This window comes from Falco cherrug, chromosome Z (assembly GCF_023634085.1).
Source record: "Falco cherrug isolate bFalChe1 chromosome Z, bFalChe1.pri, whole genome shotgun sequence".
Lineage (NCBI taxonomy): Eukaryota > Metazoa > Chordata > Aves > Falconiformes > Falconidae > Falco > Falco cherrug.
The window spans coordinates 12,495,423-12,516,443 of record NC_073720.1 but is presented as its reverse complement, the minus strand read 5'-3'; the positions used below and the strand labels follow the sequence as shown (position 1 = coordinate 12,516,443).

The 21,021-nt window shown below is 39.2% G+C and overlaps 1 protein-coding gene across 3 annotated transcripts in view; it reads left to right on the top strand.

Annotated features, from left to right (window-relative positions):
* The window catches only part of ZFR (zinc finger RNA binding protein), a 46,747-nt gene that overhangs the window by 14,989 nt on the left and 10,737 nt on the right, over positions 1–21,021 (top strand). For 2 of the 3 annotated variants that reach the window (XM_055698892.1, XM_055698895.1), the window contains exons 5-15: positions 505–723; positions 1,981–2,228; positions 3,180–3,371; positions 8,023–8,323; positions 9,244–9,437; positions 13,965–14,084; positions 15,064–15,209; positions 15,578–15,740; positions 17,383–17,588; positions 17,823–17,973; positions 19,434–19,575. In XM_055698892.1, coding sequence (XP_055554867.1) covers positions 505–723; positions 1,981–2,228; positions 3,180–3,371; positions 8,023–8,323; positions 9,244–9,437; positions 13,965–14,084; positions 15,064–15,209; positions 15,578–15,740; positions 17,383–17,588; positions 17,823–17,973; positions 19,434–19,575 — 2,082 coding nt within the window. The remainder of the gene's footprint in view (positions 1–504; positions 724–1,980; positions 2,229–3,179; positions 3,372–8,022; positions 8,324–9,243; positions 9,438–13,964; positions 14,085–15,063; positions 15,210–15,577; positions 15,741–17,382; positions 17,589–17,822; positions 17,974–19,433; positions 19,576–21,021) is intronic. The other variant, XM_055698894.1, reaches the window with a different exon arrangement.

Genomic DNA, 21,021 nt, shown 5'->3' with positions numbered 1-21,021 from the left:
TTCAGATGATAACTTCATTAGACTTTTTTTAATTCTTTATTTACTTTATGTAGTTCTTTAATTATGATTGCTACAAAGCAAAAATCCTATTTACTTTTTTTACTTTAATTAGAACTAATAAGAAAGTTCAGGTGTACTTTGGTTTAGTGTACTCTAATAAAACCGTTGAATGAGAAGGTTGCTTAAAAACCTGGCAGCACAGTTTAAACAAATCTGAGGCTTACTAGTGTGAGCTGTGACATGATTAAACAGTTGTGTGATACATGGCACACAATGCATAATCATGACTGAAGAAAAAAACACACCAAAACCCCAAAAAGAACCCCAAACCCCACAAAACCAACCACAACACAAAAAACCAAAGCCAATCAAAAAACCAAAACAAAACCCACTTGTTATGCATTTATTCCCCAGCATATTGTTAAGGATCACTTAATATGGTTTGCATTTCAGTCAACTAAAACATGTCAATGATTGTATACTTCTATTTTCTGTCCTAATTAGCTCCAAAAGCAGGATATAGCCAAGGGGCAACTCAGTATACCCAAGCTCAGCAAACACGACAAGTGACAGCTATAAAACCTGCAACCCCAAGTCCAGCAACAACTACATTTTCTATATATCCGGTATCCTCTACTGTGCAGCCAGTGGCAGCTGCAGCTACTGTTGTTCCATCCTATACTCAAAGTGCAACATACAGTACAACAGCGGTTACTTACTCTGGTAAGAATTTTGCATATTATGCTGCTGGGATCTTTGCAGTTGCTACAGGAGAGGCTTTAAATACTCAGAATTTTAGCAGTTCTTTTTCAGTAATGTCATAGTCTATGGAGAATTATCAACCAATCAAATCGTAATGGCAAAATATTTTGCTGTACCTTTAAAAGAGGTTTGGTGTTTGTGTATGCCTATTTTGTTACATATGAGAATATATAAAGCATTGGCATTGCTGCATTGCACAGTGTTTTGTGACTTACTGTTAAGGTTTGGAAAGAAAAGATGGGGGATAGAAAAAAAATAAGCAAACACACAGACACAGATATTGCCCAGGGAAACTGGAAGGGAGCATGCTGCCATCAAACAGCAATTACAGAGACAGGGAGGAGCTGTTCAATATGAATCTTGTAAGTTTGAGCTGTCTTGACTCAACGTGGGAGGAGAATGGGTGCTGAAAAAAAGACTCTGCTTCAAATGTTAGAAATCTGAAAAGTAGTTAAAGACAGATGTTAACTTTATGGCCAGATGATAAATCGACTGGTGTATTATAGCTACCTTGAACTCTGTTTTGTTTTGTTTTCTGTTTAAAAGGGATTTTAAGACTTCTTTGAGACAGAGCCTGATCAGAGGATTTAAATAGTTGAACCAGTAGATTAGAAATTTTATGGGAAAACTGGCTTAGAGGCATGAAAGCCCAGTTTCCTTCATTTATTCAGCTTTGATATTAGAAATCAAGGACTGCATAGCCAAGTTTTAGCAGGAAAGCAGCTTCTCTGCCCTAAAACAAATTAAGTCATTGAAATAGAATGTAAGTGCACTAGCCATTCTGTCTTCATATTTTTTTCCCCTTCTCTACATAATGTCTGTCCTCCTTGACATTTGGAAACTTGAACAGTAAATCTGGTTCTAGAAGACCGCTTACTTCAAGCGGCCTTTGATAAATCTTTTGTTATACCATACTCAGTCTAACCAGATGTACCAGGAAATTTTACATACACTTTTGCGATGCTTTGATATATCTAACATAACTGTGTGTCTGCAAAGATGTCTAAAATCAAATACATTCCTGATACAATTGGTAGCTATATATGTGTACTATGAAACATCAAGAAAAATTCAGGTTGCCTAACAAGATCTCAATAATTCATGTATGTTCTGGCCTGCCCCCCAAATTCTATTATGCAACATGTTTTGCATTAGTATATTATGTAATTGATACATGATGTACAGTGTGGTAACATATATTTTATTTTGATTTTTGAGGTACCTCTTATTCTGGCTATGAAGCTGCGGTGTATTCAGCTGCATCGTCCTATTACCAGCAGCAGCAGCAGCAACAGAAACAAGCAGCAGCAGCTGCTGCTGCTGCTGCTGCAACAGCTGCTTGGACAGGGACCACCTTTACTAAAAAGGCACCATTCCAAAATAAGCAACTGAAACCAAAACAACCTCCCAAACCGCCCCAGATCCACTACTGTGATGTTTGTAAGATCAGCTGTGCTGGACCACAGGTACCTATAATATGTAATATCCTGTCATACACTTTAGTCATAATCTCTTCAACTAAAAATCTGACTGCTTTAACAGTATTTATTAATTAGTAAAGGCCTTATTCTGTACTTCTGTTAAAGGAATAATTAAATGAAAATGTGTGCTATTGTAGAAAGAGTTCCTATGAGAAGATATATCTTTTAGATTTTGAATGTGGCTTGCTTTTTTAACATAGCAAACTTCTTAAAAAATACTTTTTTTTCAGAACTATGGAATTACATACATTTTTGTGAACTGTAAGCCTGAAAGTTTATTCTTCATAGTATTCCAGCATCCCAGTTTAGTTTCACAGTGGGTACAAGTGTGTACAAAGTAGATAACCAATTCTTGCGAAGTGTTGACGTGTGTCTGGCTAAACAGTTCTTGCTATTTGGGTAAACTTGTTATTTCCCACCCTGTCTGCTCTCTGGATTGCTAGTGTTGGTATAGGAAGAAATACCAACTTCTGCATTTCACTTTCAGCACCGCTTTATTTATGCACCACCACCTTTTGAATTTTCTTTTTTAGTTCTCTCAATACACTTGATCATTGTGGTCTTGTAGTTTGAGGAAAATTCAAAATCAGGAATAACAGAATGCAATGCGGAAAACCGCAGTTTTCCAATCATATCAAGTTTTCAGTGGTACTATCTGTTGACCAGTGCTTGATGAAATGAGAATTAGAGGAGAAGAGCCCATATTGTATTACCTAAAAGTGGCATCCTGGTAATGGTGAAGAGAATTTCTTCACCTTAGAAGTAGCATGCTATTAATGGCTTTAGAGCATGTCATATGGAAGAAATGTTCAATGTAGGAAGTGTTTCTTATACAAAGCATGTGTGTTATACTATGTTCTGTATTACATATATTCACATGAATGATGAAGCAGGACCAAGACAGCTTTTTTGTGTGTGTATTGTTTATTTAAACAGACTTACAAAGAACACCTAGAAGGCCAGAAACACAAAAAGAAAGAAGCAGCATTAAAAGCTTCCCAGAACACCAGTAGCAGCAGCACTTCTGCTCGTGGAACTCAGAATCAGTTGCGCTGTGAACTTTGTGATGTGTCTTGTACAGGGGCAGATGCTTATGCTGCCCACATCCGTGGAGCCAAGCATCAGAAAGTAAGAGTTCTCTCTTGTTCTTATTTTACAAGTGATTTCTGTGTTTCTTCCATTGTTTTTTCTTATGTTAGAGAGGAGAAGATACAGATATGTAGAAACAACAGAATTTGAATTGTTTTGTTTACAGATGTTTAATTCTGCTTTTTGTTTCAAACTTGTCTTTAAGCTTACTGTTAGAATGGCCTTGCTGGGAGAAAGGGGGAAAAATACTGCCATGGCATCAATGAGAAGAGTGTGTTTTGGGGAAAGTATGTAAACTGTAGGAAGAAGATGTGGGATAAGATGGGGAAAAGAGTCCATGAGGACATGGTAGTAGTACGCTTGTACCTCCTAACTGTTTTCAGTGCTTTTCTTGGCATTAATCTTACTCATCTAGTGCTGTGAAGCTTTCAGTGCACTTTGAAACACTGTAAGCTGAGTCAGTGCCAAGGGGGACACATCACTCCTTGGTATGTCTTGTGAAGAAGACTGGCATATGAGAGCAAGGAATGATGTCCTGTAGTAGATTTATAATGAGTATGTTTGGGGGTTTTTTGGTTAGCATGTTTTCCTTAATGTTTGAGTGCTTTTAGGTGGGCATTCTGGAATAAAGACTGTAAGCTGCTCTGTGAATGTGACCTGTGTTTTAAATTTGGCCATGCAATAGTAAATGGAATGCCAGCGTAAAATGTGTGTTTAGATATTGCAGATTTTCCTCAACTCTGGAAATATTAGTGTCAGTAACAAATACAGTGTTAATATTCAGCTTTTATAGCTCTTTGCATCTCAGAACACTGTGCAAAGTTGCGGGGACGCAGCTTGATGCAAGCAAATGTCAATTTATTGTACAGAAGCACAAGTTTGTATACACTTTCAGAAGCTGCGCGTTTTAAACAGATTGGTTCTTGAAGCTAAGCCTTGCATACTAGGCAATCCCTGATTGGTGGTTAACTACCATCAATTAACAGCAAGGTGTTACCTTTCCTTGGCGCCATCCTTGGCGCCATCCTTGGCGCCATCCTTGGCACCATCCGTCTCCCACTCCCCTGTGCTCTGTAAAGGTGTCTCATCATGTTAATTGTTGTCTAGACAAGCTCGAGCACATTCCCCTCAGCTAACTGATTGCCATGCATGGTCCTAGTTTCCAGCCCGCTCCTGCATCTGCCCCTTCCTGTTGCACAAAAAGAACCTTTGAAACCGAACGAGTAAAAACAAGGTATAAGTAATAGAACAAATAAAAAAAGCAACTAAGACATATTATCAGTGTCAAAACCCACTGTCTCTGTTCCGTACAATTTTACAATTTCCCCTTTTTGTTTTTGAACGGCTAGTACCAGGCTTGCCATGTTCTGCAGGGCCCTTGCAAACATGACAGCAACCAAGGTAATAGCAAACAAACAATACTGCCAATTGAGTGAATGGATGCCAAAAAGGCTGAAATTTTCTCAGATTTTGATAACATGTTGCTGCAATGGGGTGCCTAAAATCCACGCAGCACATACCGTCAAAATCCTCACAGCCATGTCCTTGAACCAACAGCAAAAAGCAGTGGCAATTTTGACTCACATTCTTAACTGCCTACCAAACAAGGTGATTTAACTCTTTAATGCTTTCCCTGCTGTTACTCTGGATAAGAGAAGAACTGCTGCGACACGTTCCCATCATAGCCTCCTACTACATTAGCATCTACAGAAAGACAATTATCGACATTCAAAGTGTAAACAATATCAGCTTCTTTTGGATTAACATTATACATAGGTGGAAGGGCACACCAAACAAGAACTGGTTCAGTCAAAAAGTTTGAAACATCGCATGCCTTCTCTGAACATACCTCTGGGGTCATTCCCTTCATTCCCTCTCTTTTTTATGCAAAGAGAAACACTTTTACCATAACAGAAAAGCCCCTATTTACATCTCTGAGCCCCTGTATGCTGCACCAGGCTCAGGGCAGAAATCATTCATGTAGTTACATAACTATATATCTCTACAAGCATGCAGACACCTATTAAACACTAGCTAACAATGTTTATCTTTCCTAGTCTCCTTCACGATGCCTAGCTGTTCTCTCATTATGAATCCTCCCTTCCCGCACTGCTTTGCTTAACTCTTTAACAGCCTCGTATTGCACAGGCTGCCACTCTCAAGGTTGATTTGTCTGACAAAATACTGAACGTGCCATAGCAACTCCCAAAACCCATCACTTAAGTGCTTCCCACTTGCATTCCTGCCACCAATCCCTCAGACCCCCTTTCACCCTCCCCAAAAATACAATCAATGCATCAGGAGAGACAAGGGGGTGGGGGAAAGGTCTAGCTCCTTTTCCAGATCTATAGGACCTGGATCAAAAGGTTTATCAGTGTTAATGAAATCATTGTCCAAGTTGTCCTGTTCCCGTGCTTGGTCCTGTGTTGTGAGGGTCGCTGCAATCAGCGACAGAAGCTTTGGTGGCAGAGGAGATGTGGACAGAATCGCCATTGCTGACGGTGTCTTGAGAAGAGTCGTGCTGTTGGTGGAATTTACAGCTTCAAAGTCTTAGAGTTTCTTGGCTGCTCACCTGTCTCAATGCAGGTTGTCCGCCTGGTGCGGCCAGCCAGACGATCGTTCAGCCAAGCCGTCTCCTCCGGAACACAGCCCTCTTCCACGAGCTGTCTTTTTTCCGTCCTTATTCTTCCAAGGCTTCGGAACACCACCATAGGGGTCACCATTTGAGGAGACTGAGGCACGGACTCCCTGATCTGACTAGAAGACCCTTCATGAGTCCATATACGTCTCTTTCTGGGGATGAAGCCTGATTCCCCGTTACGGATTTCCCACAGCTCACCTCTCAACTCCGGAGGGATTTCAGGCCGGCTCCCACTCCCTTTCAGCAGATCATTCAAAGTTCTGTGGTATTCGCTGCATGTCGCTCAGATAGGCGATTCAAGAGCCCTTCACGTCAGATCCTTAAACGCATCACGTCGGGGTCACCAATTTGCGGCGAATGAAGAGACGGGACGCAGCTTGATGCAAGCAAATGTCAATTTATTGTACAGAAGCACGAGTTTATATACACTTTCAGAAGCTGCGCGTTTTAAACAGATTGGTTCTTGAAGCTAAGCCTTGCATACTAGGCAATCCCTGATTGGTGGTTAACTACCATCAATTAACAGCAAGGTGTTACCTTTCCTTGGATGGCGCCATCCGTCTCCCACTCCCCTGTGCTCTGTAAAGATGTCTCATCATGTTAATTGTTGTCTAGACAAGCTCGAGCACATTCCCCTCAGCTAACTGATCGCCACGCATGGTCCTAATTGCCAGCCCGCTCCTGCACAAAGTGGCATCAGTAACATTGTTCCTATTAAAATTAATAAATCTTGTAGCAAATTTAAAACATTTTTTCCACAAGAGCAAAAACTATAATTCAGATAGATTTGGCTAGTGTTCTTTCTTTCATTAATAAGTTGAGGCATCGCATTTTTAGATTGTGCCCTGTAACTCCATAGGTGTATGGAGTATAGTGGATATTATCTTTATATATTTGGATGTAGCTTTCTTTTCCTCATAGTTTCTAACCACTACTAATGTAAGTTGTAATCAGTGTAAAAATGAAATCTCCAAGAACTCTTTATTTCTGCGGTACACTGAAGAATCTTGTGCCCTCTACTGGGAAAAAAGTAATTCTGAAGAGTTGCTTGAACTTACAGTATTGTGTGACACTAATATGTGTGTATTCTGATGGGGAACATTCTGTAGGAACAAAAACCTGAAAAGTGTATGTATACAGTTGTGTGCATATCTTGATAGTGTACATGTGTTTGCATTAAAGGCATGTCTTGCAGATTTGTAGGTTTTTTACTACTATTTTTGAAACCTAGTCTTTAGTTTTGATTTTGCTTATTTTATTCTTACGGACTACCTGCACTACTTTTTCAGGTGTGATGGTCAGCTGTCACCAAAAAGTAATAGTATTCTATCTCCAGCTTGCTATGAAAGCTTATTAAGAAGCTTATTGCTTCTTAAGAATAAGCATGTACCTCTTTACTTTCTGTGCAATACTAAAGAGCTCTGAAATATACCTCTCACATCGTCCTTAACTGTCTCTGCAGATGTGCTTTTCTTTAACTAAAAACAAACAAACAAACAAAACAAAACACTTTTGCCTAAAGAATCTCTTCAGTTTGCTATTTAACCTGGCAATTCTTTCAGTATGAATACTCTTAAAATGTGATGATCAAAAGAGACAGTGTTGTTGAATCTGAATTAAATAACTTACAAGTATTATTTGGAACCAAAGTAGTTTGATATACTACAGTTTTGAGGGGAGAATAAAAAGCAACCATGCAACAAAACAGTCACGTTGAAACAGTTGGAGCAGAATGCATCCTGAGTTGTACTGGCTTATGAATTTGTTGGCTTTCTGTTCTCATCTACACTGTTTTTGGAGTAAATATCTGAATTTCTAGTGGAAATAAGCAATGTGAGATAATTATTAACTATTTCCTTGTTACAGATTACAAGAGTTTTTACGCGCCCATCAGGGGCTTTTTGCCAAGATCACTTTTCATAAAGAAGCAAGAGCTACCTTATTAGTTACATTGATTTTTTTAGTTATTGATGTTTGTGTTACATCATTTTCTATAGTTATCTCAAGGAGATCATATAACGAATTTTGAATTTCTCTGCATTCTTACAGGTAGTAAAGTTGCACACAAAACTTGGCAAACCCATTCCTTCAACTGAGCCAAATGTGGTTACCCAGGCTACTTCCTCAACAGCCACATCTGCTTCCAAACCAACTGCCTCTGCTTCAAATATAGCAACTAGCAGCAGTACTGTGAACTCCTCTGTTGCGTCCTCTGCAGTGAAAATTCTTACTCCCACGGCAAACACACCACTTAACACTGCATCCAACAACAAAACATCTTCAACCGCTGCTAATATACCTGTAAAGAAAATATCTACACCGAAAATAAACTTTGTTGGCAAGTACAGAAGTCAGTCTTTATTTTGAAACCTAACCTATTCTATATTTTTTTTAAACTTAGTGCAGCAAATACAAATTTATTTAGTTAACTTTATGCATGAGTAACTGTTGTGTTTAAGAGAATTACTGATATGTGAAAGTAAGAATATATACGGAAGTTTTGCTTCAAAATTTTTGGTGTTTTCTGCCCAGTTGTCTCCACCTGACCTTTCCTGGAGGCTTCTGCAGCCTTCATAAGAAGCCCACCTTGGTTTCTTATGTAGTAGGTGATGGAGTACTGCAGTTTATAGTCCAGTTGGTCGTAATTTCAGTTCACAGCTTGAGCTGTCAAGGCAACCTGCAGCAGGTTGGCAGTTGATAACTGGGCAACTGAAACATCCTTGTAACAGTGGAAATCTAGTAGTGGAAATGTTTGAAATGAGTATGACAGATGTTTAGAGATGGGAAGCAGCTGTTCCACAATAAGCTATCAGGCTCTTGAAGGAAAGATCTATGCAGTTGCAACATTGAGGATACACTACCTTTGCTAGTACAAACATTATAAGGTTTTGAATTACTTTTTTGGATCCAGTTAAAAATCTGATGACAAAAAAGAGATTATTAAAATGTGTTTGCTGAATTGTTCCTGTTCAGCCCTATCTCTTCTGAAAAAGCATGAAAATTACTTAGGAACATTGCAATGGTATAAAGGAAAGGGTTTTTTTTGCTAAAATAAAACATTGTGTTTAAATAACTTCAATGTTGTTAAACTTACTTTTAACAATATTTTAATTGTATTTAAAATATGGTTAAGTTTTAACTAATTTTAGAGGACTGAGAATGCTTTGGCCAGAACACAGGTATTTGCAAATAAAGTCTTCAGTTTGCACATCATATGTAATCACATTCTCATTTTATGAAAGTTAATGATTTAACTTTTTTGATTTGTAGGTGGCAATAAGCTTCAGACAACGGGAAGTAAACTGGAAGAAATGAAATCAGCTGAAAGTGTTAAAACAGCTCCTGCTACTACAGTGCAAGCACAGGAAGTGAAATCAGACACAGCAGCTGAACCAGTGACTCCCACAACTCTTGCTGCTTTGCAAAGTGATGTCCAGCCAGTGGGCCATGACTATGTGGAGGAGGTAATGATAAGAAAATGTGTATTATTTTTAAACTATTTTATTGGAAATTTGTTCAACATGAAACAATCACAGAAGAGTGGCTGAGGTTGGAAGGGACCTCTGGAGGTGATCTGGTTCAACCCGCTACTCAAGCAGGGCCACCTGCAGCCAGTTGCTCAGGACAGTGTCCAGAGAGTTTTTTAGGATCTCCAAGGACGGAGACTCCACAACTTCCCAGGGTAGCCTGTGCCAGGGTTCAGTCACCCTCTCAGTAAGAAAGTGCTTCCTGAGGCTCAGAGGGAACATCCCGTGTCTCGGTTTGTGCCCACTGCCTCTGGTGCTGTCACTGGACAACACCAAAAAAAGCCTGGCTCTGTCCTCTTGGCACCCTTCCTTCAGGTATTTATATACATTGTATGCATATATATATATATGCGCACACATATAACGTATACGCAGCCTTCTCTTCTCTAGGCTAAACAGTCCCAGCTCTCTCAGCCTTTCCTCGTAGGAGAGGTGCTGCGGTCCCTTCATCATCTCTGTGGCCCACTGCTGGACTCTCCGGTACATCCACGTCTCTGCTGTACTGGGGAGCCCAGGACTGGACACAGGACTCGGTGTGGCCTCCCCAGAGCTGTTGTGGGGGGAGGGGAAGGTTCTCCTCCCTTGACCTGCTGGCAATACTTTGCCTAATGCAGCCCAGGATGCCAGTGACCTTCTGTGCTGCAAGGGCACGTTGCTGGCTCATGTTCAGCTTGGGTGTCCACCAGGTTTTTTCTGCCAAGCTGCTTTCCAGCTGGTGTCGCCCTGCACACATTGGTGCATGGGGTTGTTCCTCCCTGCGTACAGGACTTTGCACTTCCTCCTGCTCAACTTCGTGAGGTTCCTGTCTGCCCAATTCTCCAGCCCATCCAAATCTCTCTTCTCTGGATGTCGGTGCAACCCTCTGGCGTATCAGCCACTCCTCTCAGTTTTGTGTCTTGAGCAAAACTGCTGAGGGTACACTGCCCCATCATCTAGATCATTAACGAAGGTGGTAAACAGAAAAAATGCTAAAATTGGCAAGCTTTTGTTAAAAGTAAAGAAACTTCACTAGCATGGAAAACTGTATCCAGTTCTTAAAACACTGTATTTCCTGTCTTAAGGTACTACTTTGCTTTTCTAGTACCAATAATGCAACTACATTTGAATCTACCATTGTTGCATTTTAGTGGCACACAAAATTTTACATGCAATTCAATACCCCAGAGTTAAGCCCACAACCATCAATCCGTTTTGAGGTTGCATCTACAAAGGACATAACTATACCATTAACAGAAAAAATCCGCCAGGTGCTTGGTTCCTAAAGACATGAATCTGCTGCAGTTTTCAAGTAGCTGACAGACCTCCCTCCTAAAAACTACAAAGGCTCCTCTGATTAGTGAGGCATCTTTCCTCCCCAGTTACTACCTCCAACTACCCAATTATAGCCTCCAACTCCTGTAACGTTGCACACTGTACTTGAATTCCAAACCTGCTGGAACTGCAAGAGTTCACTTTGATATGCCTGTCTAGAAGACTGCAACTTAATGTAAACTCACAGGCGCTGTGGTCTGCTCTGGACTTGAAACCGCTAAAATTGCCTTTACCCGTGAAGGCTCACCAGACTTAGTCATATTCACACTACCTGAAGGCATTTCAAAGTTAACAAATCACTTCTAACAACGCAAGAATCTCCCATCTGTGGCCTGTCTCAAAAGAGCAGGGGCACACATGAACATCACTAAGATGAAACTCAGACAGTTAAAAGACTCCTTACCTTCTTAACAGGAACAAAAATCTTAACACAGGGTTAATTAAATGAGACTATCACATTTGCACACTCTCTGTCCAAACATTTCGCAATGCCCATCTCTCTCCATCATCATCCCCACATTTAAATCAGCCAACTTTAGCGTAAAGGCATAACTATGTCTCTCTCCAGCACTGAATCAAGAATGCTAATGGTCTTCACACATGAAAGACAAGCCGATATGAGGCTGTTCACTTCACACTGAATAGACACACAGCAGTTCAGGTGACCTATGGAGCATGCACACACAAAGAGAGGGCTAGTATCACCAAATTCCACATTTATTCCAGGCTCCTACATAGAAGGATTAACACAATTACTTAAAGAAGTAACAGGCAAAGTTTGCAATGCATGCAGGATTATAACCCTAGGCTCTTAATACCACCACTAGCAGAAGGCACAAACTGTAAGGTATTGCTATAGTCAAAGAAATGTCCTATATTTGGTATTTGCATGGCCTAATGCTTCTCTCATTAAGTCATGGCATTATTACTGGGTAGTGCACACAAAGAATTTTGAATGAGGAGGGCAGCAGGATATTTTATGCAGTGACAACACTGTAAGGAACAAAAATGCTTCCAATCACTTTATTTACAGGTTTAAAAGGAACTTAGCTCTTTTGCTGCCTTTGATTACATATGAAACAAGTTTTCAAATGTGTTTTATGAAAACTAGTATTTCTGACCCAATAAGACAGACATGTACTCCCTTTCCTACCTAGTCAATCCAAGCAACTATACTGCTTACACTGTTAGAACAGCAAATAGGTTATCAGCTCATGAGTTTCCCAAGTCCAAGATCTAACACGTAGGCAGCTACCAATTTGGCCCTTCTAACTGCATCAAGTATCAGTATTCCATGTTAAGACTACAGTCCTTGGACAAATTTTAATCTACCCTTCATGTGAAGGATGAGAGAGTATTTAAATAATCTGCCATGGTCACACGAACTAGAATCACAGGAAGACACAGTGACTTCTGTGCCAGTAGTAGCTTCATCATCTCTCTCAGTGGAGAGCCACCACACTGTGGGAACAGTAACTTGCTGTTTGTGGATGCTGAAATTGTAAGGAACCAGCTGAATGTTTACAAGCCCATGGGGCCTGATGGGATTCATCCCAGAGTCCTGAAGGATCTAAAGGATGTTATGGCTGGACCCCCGTTGCACATCTTGGTCTTGCACAAAGGTCTTGGGAGGTCCCTGTTGACTGGAAGCTAGCCAGTGCTATTCCAATTTACAAATATGGTGTAAGGGAAGACACAGGAAACCACAGACCTTTAACCTCAGTTCCTGGGGAAATTACAGACAACAGCATACTGGGTACTTCCAAAAGTCATTTAAACAAAAATACAATCATCAGGCACAGTCAACACGGGTTCACAAAGGGCAACTCTGGTTTAACTGATTTGATATCCTTCTATGATAAGGTCACCTACCTAGTAGGTGAAGGGAAGTCAGCAGCTGTAGTTTTTCTGGATTTTAATAACTCTTTTGATACTGTCCCTCACAGCAGCCTTCTAAACAAGTTGCTCAACTGTGAGGAGAGCCTGAGGACTCTGGGTTTGTCTAGTTTGGAGAAAAGGAGGCTGAGGTTGACTTCACTGCTCTCTACAGCTTACTGAGGAAGGGACATGGAGAGGGAGGTGCTGATCCCTTGTCCGTGGGATCCAGTGACAGGATGCATGGGAATGGTTCAAAGCAGCACCAGGGTTGGTTCAAACTGGACATCAGGAAGCACTTCTTCACCGAGAGGGTGGTCAGACACTGCAACAGGCTTCCTAGCAAGGTGGTTGATGCCCCAAGCCTGTCAATGTTTCAGAGGCATTTGAACGAGATGACTGTTGCGGATTTCTTCCAACTGAATCTATTCTTTGAAGTTGATCAGAAATTATTTTATTGCCTTTTTTCTGATGCAAAGTTTAGCGGGATGGTGGTTGCGGTGGTGTTTCTGCATGTCTTCAGCTGAATATTTAACAGTTAAATACTTTGAGATATTCTGAGAAAGGTGTGTATCCTAAAAAGGATCACACAGATTCTTTGTGCTTAGGTGAAGTAAGTGCTCAGATCAACACGATGTTGTTCTATATGTTATCCCTAGGAAGCACTGACTGAGATTCCTGTAAAAGTTGCAGCCTAAAGTTCTCCTTATGCAGCAGAATTTTTTACAGCCGTTTTGTCAAGAGAACCCCACAAGCGTCACCAATAATGTGTTACTTTCTGTTACTTGCTATAAAAACTACAGCACCGGGATTTCTAAACAGCATATATCAGAGAACTTAGGTCTTCAACTGCAAGTGTCTGGTTTGCCCTCCCAAAACAACTTGCTATTTCCAGCACTTTTTTAAAACCTACAGATTAGTCTTGTAGCCAGAATTTCTGACAGATTTAGGAGGCTCACCTATGTTTTAAGTGTGCAGATAAACATCCATTTGTTTATCTGTTATCCTGGTTTCTAAGAATGCAATAATTTTATTATTCTATAAACTGTTCATTCAAATACTAGTAACAATCTTAGAGGACTAGTTGCAATATTAAGTCTTTCACAATTGAAAACTGAAGGCTCTTCTTTGCCTTCTTTCAGTTATTGTCTGAACTTTTTTAGCATGTTTTGAGACAGGTAGATGTTATCCAGTGTCACCAAATTAGACCAATTTTTACATTGGCTTTGTTTGGTATTTTTTTTAAAAAGCCAAATATGTTTTAAATTTATTTTCCAGGTAAGAAATGATGAAGGAAAGGTGATCCGCTTTCACTGTAAACTTTGTGAATGCAGTTTTAACGATCCTAATGCCAAGGAAATGCACTTAAAAGGGAGGCGACACAGACTTCAGTATAAGGTTAGTAGAAATGCTAATGCTTCTGTCTGAAAATCTACCAGATGTTAGCTGTCTGATTACACATGCTTACATTTAAAGACTAAAGTAGGTACTCTGAGTAGATAGCAAATATAAAAAGGTAGAGAAATAAATTTTTTAGGGAGTGTAGCTATTAAAGAAGTAATGCAGACTGTGAAACTATTTTGTTGGGTGTTTTTTTTGCTTTGGGCTTTTTAAAACATTTTGGACATTGCTTTCATGCAACCTTTGCAACATTAAAATACGGTACAACACATGCAAGCAGCAGTATGTTCTTTATGTTGTTTACAATAAACTTCAAATAGTTCAAATAGTGCTCTTGTTTTTGGCAGAATTAGCCATATAAACCCTTGGTGGAGACATTTGAGAAACAAGTGTTGCAGATTTTTTTAGTCATGAATGGAGAGACACCTGTACCGACATATGGCGTGCATTTCAATTATTATAAATTATATTGGAAGAATCTGTTGTGGTGACAGGAGATACAGTGGGCTTGCACAATCATGAAAGGGATGAAAGAAGAGAAAAAACTGCCAGAAAATTGTATTCAGTAATTCATGGTTATGTCCCTGTATGAAGGACCCTTTAGGAAGAGGGCATCAGGAGGCACACCGTAGTCAAGGTGAAATGTTTTTTCAGGCTATAGAGAGTCATTGCACTACAGAATTGACCAGGAAATCACTCAGTATTTCATGTAACATTTTAATCTGAAATTGCTTTGTTCTCATATAAGTGAAGAGGGAATTCATGCTATTTTGTAGTATGTTGTTGTTTTTTTCCTCCAAAATACTGGGCACAGATTTTTCTTCTTCAGCTACTCATTCAATGCAATCTAAAAGGGCATTTTACTCACTTTGATTTTTATCATAGCCCAGTAGTGTATGTTAAATATGTCAGAAGAACTCTATAATCTTGAGATGAGAAGAGGAAAAACATTTTATTCATTATTTTTCTGAACTAGAAAAAAGTAAACCCAGACCTACAAGTAGAAGTAAAACCCAGTATTCGAGCAAGAAAAATTCAGGAAGAGAAGATGAGGAAACAGATGCAGAAAGAAGAATACTGGAGAAGGCGAGAAGAGGAAGAACGCTGGAGGATGGAAATGAGGTAATGCATTCTGTTTTATCAATGAATGAGACAAAGCTGCAGTCCAGTTCTTTAAAACTTAACTCTGCTTCTGTAGTTACTTGTTTTGAGAACTCTGTACTGTCTTGTTTTAAATTAACTTGTCATTATCCCTCTGGGGTTTTTGTTTGTTACTGTTCAAGCCCTCTGAGGAATGTAGACTCTTCTGAATTATTTTGCTGAGTTAATTTCAGGCCCACTTTCAAAATAACCATTCATCTTGGTTACCCTCTGGATTTCACTAGTATTTGCTTATGACTGCTAGAAATGAGGACATACAAGAATTTCTTTAGAATGGTTGCAAGTATTAATTGCTATATAAAGAGAACACTTTGATTGATGCGCTTCAGGCGATATGAAGAGGACATGTACTGGAGGAGAATGGAGGAAGAGCAGCATCACTGGGATGACCGTCGCAGAATACCAGATGGAGGATATCCTCATGGTCCTCCTGGACCTTTAGGCCTGCTGGGAGTTAGACCAGGAATGCCTCCTCAGCCCCAAGGACCAGCTGTGAGTTTCTTAATTTGACAAAAAAAATATGAAATCATACTCATCTGGAGGTACAGTTAAGAACTACTAGTTATTCAGTGCTACTTCAGTTGTCTCTGGTGTTTCTTAATAAAGAATTTGGAAAAGTGAGGAAGAAATTATATGCTAATGAAACTGTGCAGGTAGACCTGTCTTCCAAAATAAGTCCACTGAAATGACAGAAGGATGCCTTAAAACCCAATATTGTTTCTTCTGATACACAAGTCACTTGAAACTTGTGTACTACTTTTAATTTTATTTAATTACATTATACACCATTATTTATCTAATTGTGGACAAATGTATGGATAAAAATTGGTTGGATCATTCACTTTCAGAGGATAGTGGTTAGTGGTGGGTCATACTCTACCTGGAAGTCTATAACAAGTGCAGTACCACATGGGTTTATCCTGGGATTTGTCTCATTAGCACCTTATCAATCATCTGAAAGCTGGAGTGAGTGCACACTCAAAAACATTTACAGCTAGCATGAAACTGAATCAGTTTGGGGTGGGGAGAATAGGTGATACCTTTGAGGGCAGGGCTGCCATCCAGAGGGACCTAGGCAGACTGGAGGAATGGACCAGCAGGTACTTCATGGAATTCTGCAAGGACAAATGAGTAATGCTGCACTTGGGAAGGAATAATCCCTTGCACTGATTCAGGCTGGGGAGTGACAGACTGGGTAGCAGCCCAGCTGAAAGTGATCTGGGAATCTTGGCAGATAGCAGACTCAGCAAGGTGCCCTGGCAGCAATGAAAGACAACAGCATCCTGTGTTTTATTAACAGGGGCATAATCAGTAGATGAAGGCAACTTTCATTAGACCCAAAGGCAGCTTTCATTAGACGTAAAATGCAATACTACATTCAGTTTTGGGCTTTCCAGTCCAAGAAAGATACTATAAACCATAGCAGGTTCAGTGTGGGGCTATCAGGATGATCAGGGATCTGGAACACGTGGACTGAGGAATCTGGACTTGTTCAGCCTGGAGAAGAACTCTTCAGTGTTAATAGCCTGTTAATACCTGTGCATTGTAAAGACAATGGAGCCAGGCTCTTTACAGCCTTAAGAGGCTGAGATAAGTCAGCTTAAACTGAGACAGAACAGGAACGGATTTTTTTCATACAGATGTTATGCAGACTCCATCTTTGGTGGTTTTCAAGAACCAGCTGGATGAAAGCCCTGAGCAACATGATGTAGTCTCATGGCTGACCATGGTTTGCACAGGAGGTTGGACTAGAGGACCTCCTGAGGTCTCTTGCTATTTGAATTGGTCTGTGATTCTATGAAAGCAATCATGGATACTTGATTTTGCAGCAGTATGCAAGTATTTCCTGGTTGATGGACAATAGATATTTATGTTGGGGAGATACGTTTGATCCTGGGATTTCATAGTTTGTTTAATTTTTATACATTTCATGTTTTTTTCAGACATGATTGATTGTGACTGTTCTAAGTTAAGGACATTTCCCATTTTGTTACACTTCATGTTTTGTTACATTTCAGCAATTTGAGGTTTGAATATTCTGGTTTTTAGCCACATGTTTGAGTTTTGGTCACTTACCATTTGTGAACTTGAAAGTGCACCCAGATTTCAAAAATATGCTTTTTCATCTGTTCAGCCTCTACGCCGCCCTGACTCCTCTGATGACCGCTATGTGATGACCAAACATGCTGCTATATATCCAACAGAGGAGGAACTTCAAGCAGTCCAGAAAATTGTTTCTATTACTGAGCGTGCTTTGAAGCTTGTTTCTGACAACATGACTGATCATGAAAAAAGCAAGAACAAAGAGGGAGATGACAAAAAGGATGGCAGTAAAGACAGGTATTTTTTTAAATTACTTTTCCAGAATTTCCTATTTTCTTTTTCTGAGATTTTTCCCCACGCTGTTATCAGTGCTTTCAGGGATTCTCTTCTCTTTGAATTTTGATATGGTATGTGTCACTATGGCCTCAAGGGTATGTGGAATATGCCTATTTTATTTTGCTTTTCTATCTTCAGTATTAGCTTTAAGGTTTTTACATTCCTTTAAATGCAACTTTTAACTGTAATTCACAGATCTTTGAAAGGAGTTTTACGGGTAGGTGTTTTGGCTAAAGGTTTGCTACTCCGTGGAGACCGAAACGTCAATCTTGTTTTGCTATGTGCTGAGAAGCCTTCAAAGACATTACTCAGTCGTATAGCTGAAAGTCTTCCCAAACAACTTGCAGTAAGTAAATTTAGACCTTTGGATTTGAATTTTTGTAAAAATTTGTAAAAATTATTGTAAAATACTGTAAAAATCTGTCCTCGAGTCAGATGTCTGCAGAGCTCACAGTGCCACATTTCATAGCCCAGGTTCAGTTTCTTCCCATTTTCAGAGTGTTTCTATCTGAATTCAGGGACTATGCTGCATGTTTTGCTTTCTGTATATTGCGTCCATACACATGTCTAGGTGTTTACGCTAGCAGGGTAGTATCAGTCATCGTTTAATCAAATTTATTTAATTGGGAAATAGAAATGAACAGAAGAAAGACTATTATCCAGTTACCAGGAGCACTAGAGGTAATTTGTGCAGTGTTACAGGAAGCTTGGTGCCTGAGGGACAAAGTTCTCCATTAATACGAGTCTGTCTGTACTTATATCTTGTTTCCAATTTATATGTGTGAATGCCTTGCAGTTCCATAGTTAGTTAACTAAAGTCTTGTGTGTGGGTTTTTTCTTTTAATTTGGCCCTTGAAAAAACCCAACAAAAACAAACCTCAAAGTACATGCAGTACCATTCAGCAGAATTAGTATAAACCACTTGCTGTATTTCCACAAGAAATGACAGTATAGAATAAAATCTCTATTCTGTGCTGAACAAAGCCTGTCTGCCTTCGTTACAGAATGCTTGTCATAGCATTAGTAGTTAAATACTGTCTGGTAAAATGTTCAGCAGAATCAGTGGCATGCTAGAAGCTTTAGCAGGATCACATTGATTAGAAAATCTTGAGTTTGCGCTTGTTTGAAGTAACAGAATAAAAGAAAATTTAAACACTGCATATCTTGGTTTGGCTTTGTGGAGAAGTCACTTATCCCTTCAGTTTCTGGAAGAAGGTGAGAGGTGCCTACAGTTTCCTTTTGGGGTGATTTAGAATTATTTTAAATCTAGTTGCAAGAAGCAGTTCAGAATAACCACCTTGTTAGTTATGTTTACGTTCTTTTTTTCCCCTGGTGTTTATCTTGCCCTTTGTTCTTAGCATGTTGTGACAGCCACATATATAGTGCACCTCGCAGTACCCATCCTGTAACTGCAACCTGAAGACCAACCACTACATCTTTGTGCTTTTCAAAGGCTGTTACAATGAGAAGCATATCCAGCTGACATTTTAAGTGGCACTGAGGCTTTGTCTCGGACACTGTCAATTCTTGTTATGCAACTTGTACATGAATTTCCTTTCTGGGTAGTTGTTTTTTTTTTTCTTCTGCATGCTTGGTGATTTGGAAGCAGTATGCAAGTCCATATATATATATATATGTATATATCTTAATTGTGTATACTGTGGTTTCTTTGCATACAGACGTATCTCCTTCATGTAATCATATTGTTTCTGTCTTTCTGTTAAAAAGACTATGTTGAAATCCATTTTCTTTCCCATACCTTTATTGGCCACATGCTAACAGAAATTTCTGTTTCTTGATATTTAGGTAATAAGTCCTGAGAAATATGATATCAAGTGTGCAGTCCCAGAAGCAGCAATAATTTTAAATTCATGTGTGGAGCCCAAAATGCAAGTTACTATCACACTGACATCTCCAGTTATTCGGGAAGAGAACATGAGGGATGGAGGTTGGGAAGCTGTTAAAGATGTTACTTCTTTCTCACCCCCCTTTTTTTTTTTATTGTTTATCTGTTCTGCTTAAGATGGCATTAAGGTCCTGGAAGGCAACATGCTGGCATATGTGTTTGATTGAAATAAGTCTTGGTAAAGAACAGTTGGTTAAAATAAATGTTTATATGATGCGTTTATTTAATTTTTAAAATTTCTAACTTCATGTCCAACCTCAGCTTTCTGGAAAAGGTACAAGCTTGATGATTTTTTCCCCTCTTCTAAAATTATGTGGAAAACTAAGTATTTTATAGCAAGTGGCTATAAACTGGCTTTCTAGAGCAGCCTTATCCTGAGAGAAGTATTTTATAGCTTTAGAAAAAATCAAATCCCAAACTGGATCAGTATTACCATCATTTACACATTCCAAATAGCAGTGTCACGTAAAATGCTCTTTTATAATACTTTTGATGGTAACAGTACTTCTAACTTTAAAAGACAATGCAATTTTTTTCCAGCTCTCTGAGGTTGCTTTTTGGTCTGGAGTGCTTTTTGAGTATATATTTAGGCTCTTGGTATTACAATCAGTCTTCTATCCAACTGGCAAACCCAGACTAGTACAATAAGAAATGGCTTTGTTGTTGAACTGAAGCAGAAGGTGGAGCTTGTAAATCAATTTACATTTCTGAAGTTCAGTTTCTCTGGTGCCAGCAGTGTTGCTTTAGGGTCTGTTCTGTAACACTTTCAAAGTTCCAAAAGCTTTTAAGCCAACAAGCATGATTAATGTCTGCAGTACATTGGTTCTTTTTGTTTACGGGTCAGATAAAATTAACTTTTGTTTCCTTTTAATCCTGTATTTTCATAGTTGAAACATAGGCAAACAGGGTTCTGGTGTTTGACAGTGAACCTACAAATAGGAAATCTGAGCCTAATTTAACACTTATTATATGCAGGTTGAAAAATTGTATGTGTGTATGTATACATGTGCTTGTGTATATACGTATTTATATAAGCCACGGAGGTTTTTTATTTCATCTCATCATTACATGTCCTCTAAAATACTTGAGGTTTTTATACTGCATTAGTAAATGTCCTGTAGCTGTGACTAGGGCATTGTAAGCAAGCTGTGTTAACAAAGTCGTCCTGCATAATCAGAAGGAAAAATTTCAAGATGCATTCTCTGGTTTGGATGACTTCTGAAGAGTTTTTAAGAGTGCCTTGTACATGACTTTTTGGCTGTGCATATTATTTCTAGCTATAAAGGCTTTGTACATGTACTGGCACACCCAACCGATTGTACTTGTTTTTTGACAATCTAAGTGTAACATGACTCTTGGTTTGTCTGTGCTGAATCCAACTACACATATTATTTAAGTTTATAAAGAATACTTTAAAAGATTTGGTTATTAAATTAGATTAACGATTAAATGAAGTTAACGTTAAACCCCATGTTTATTTCTTAATGT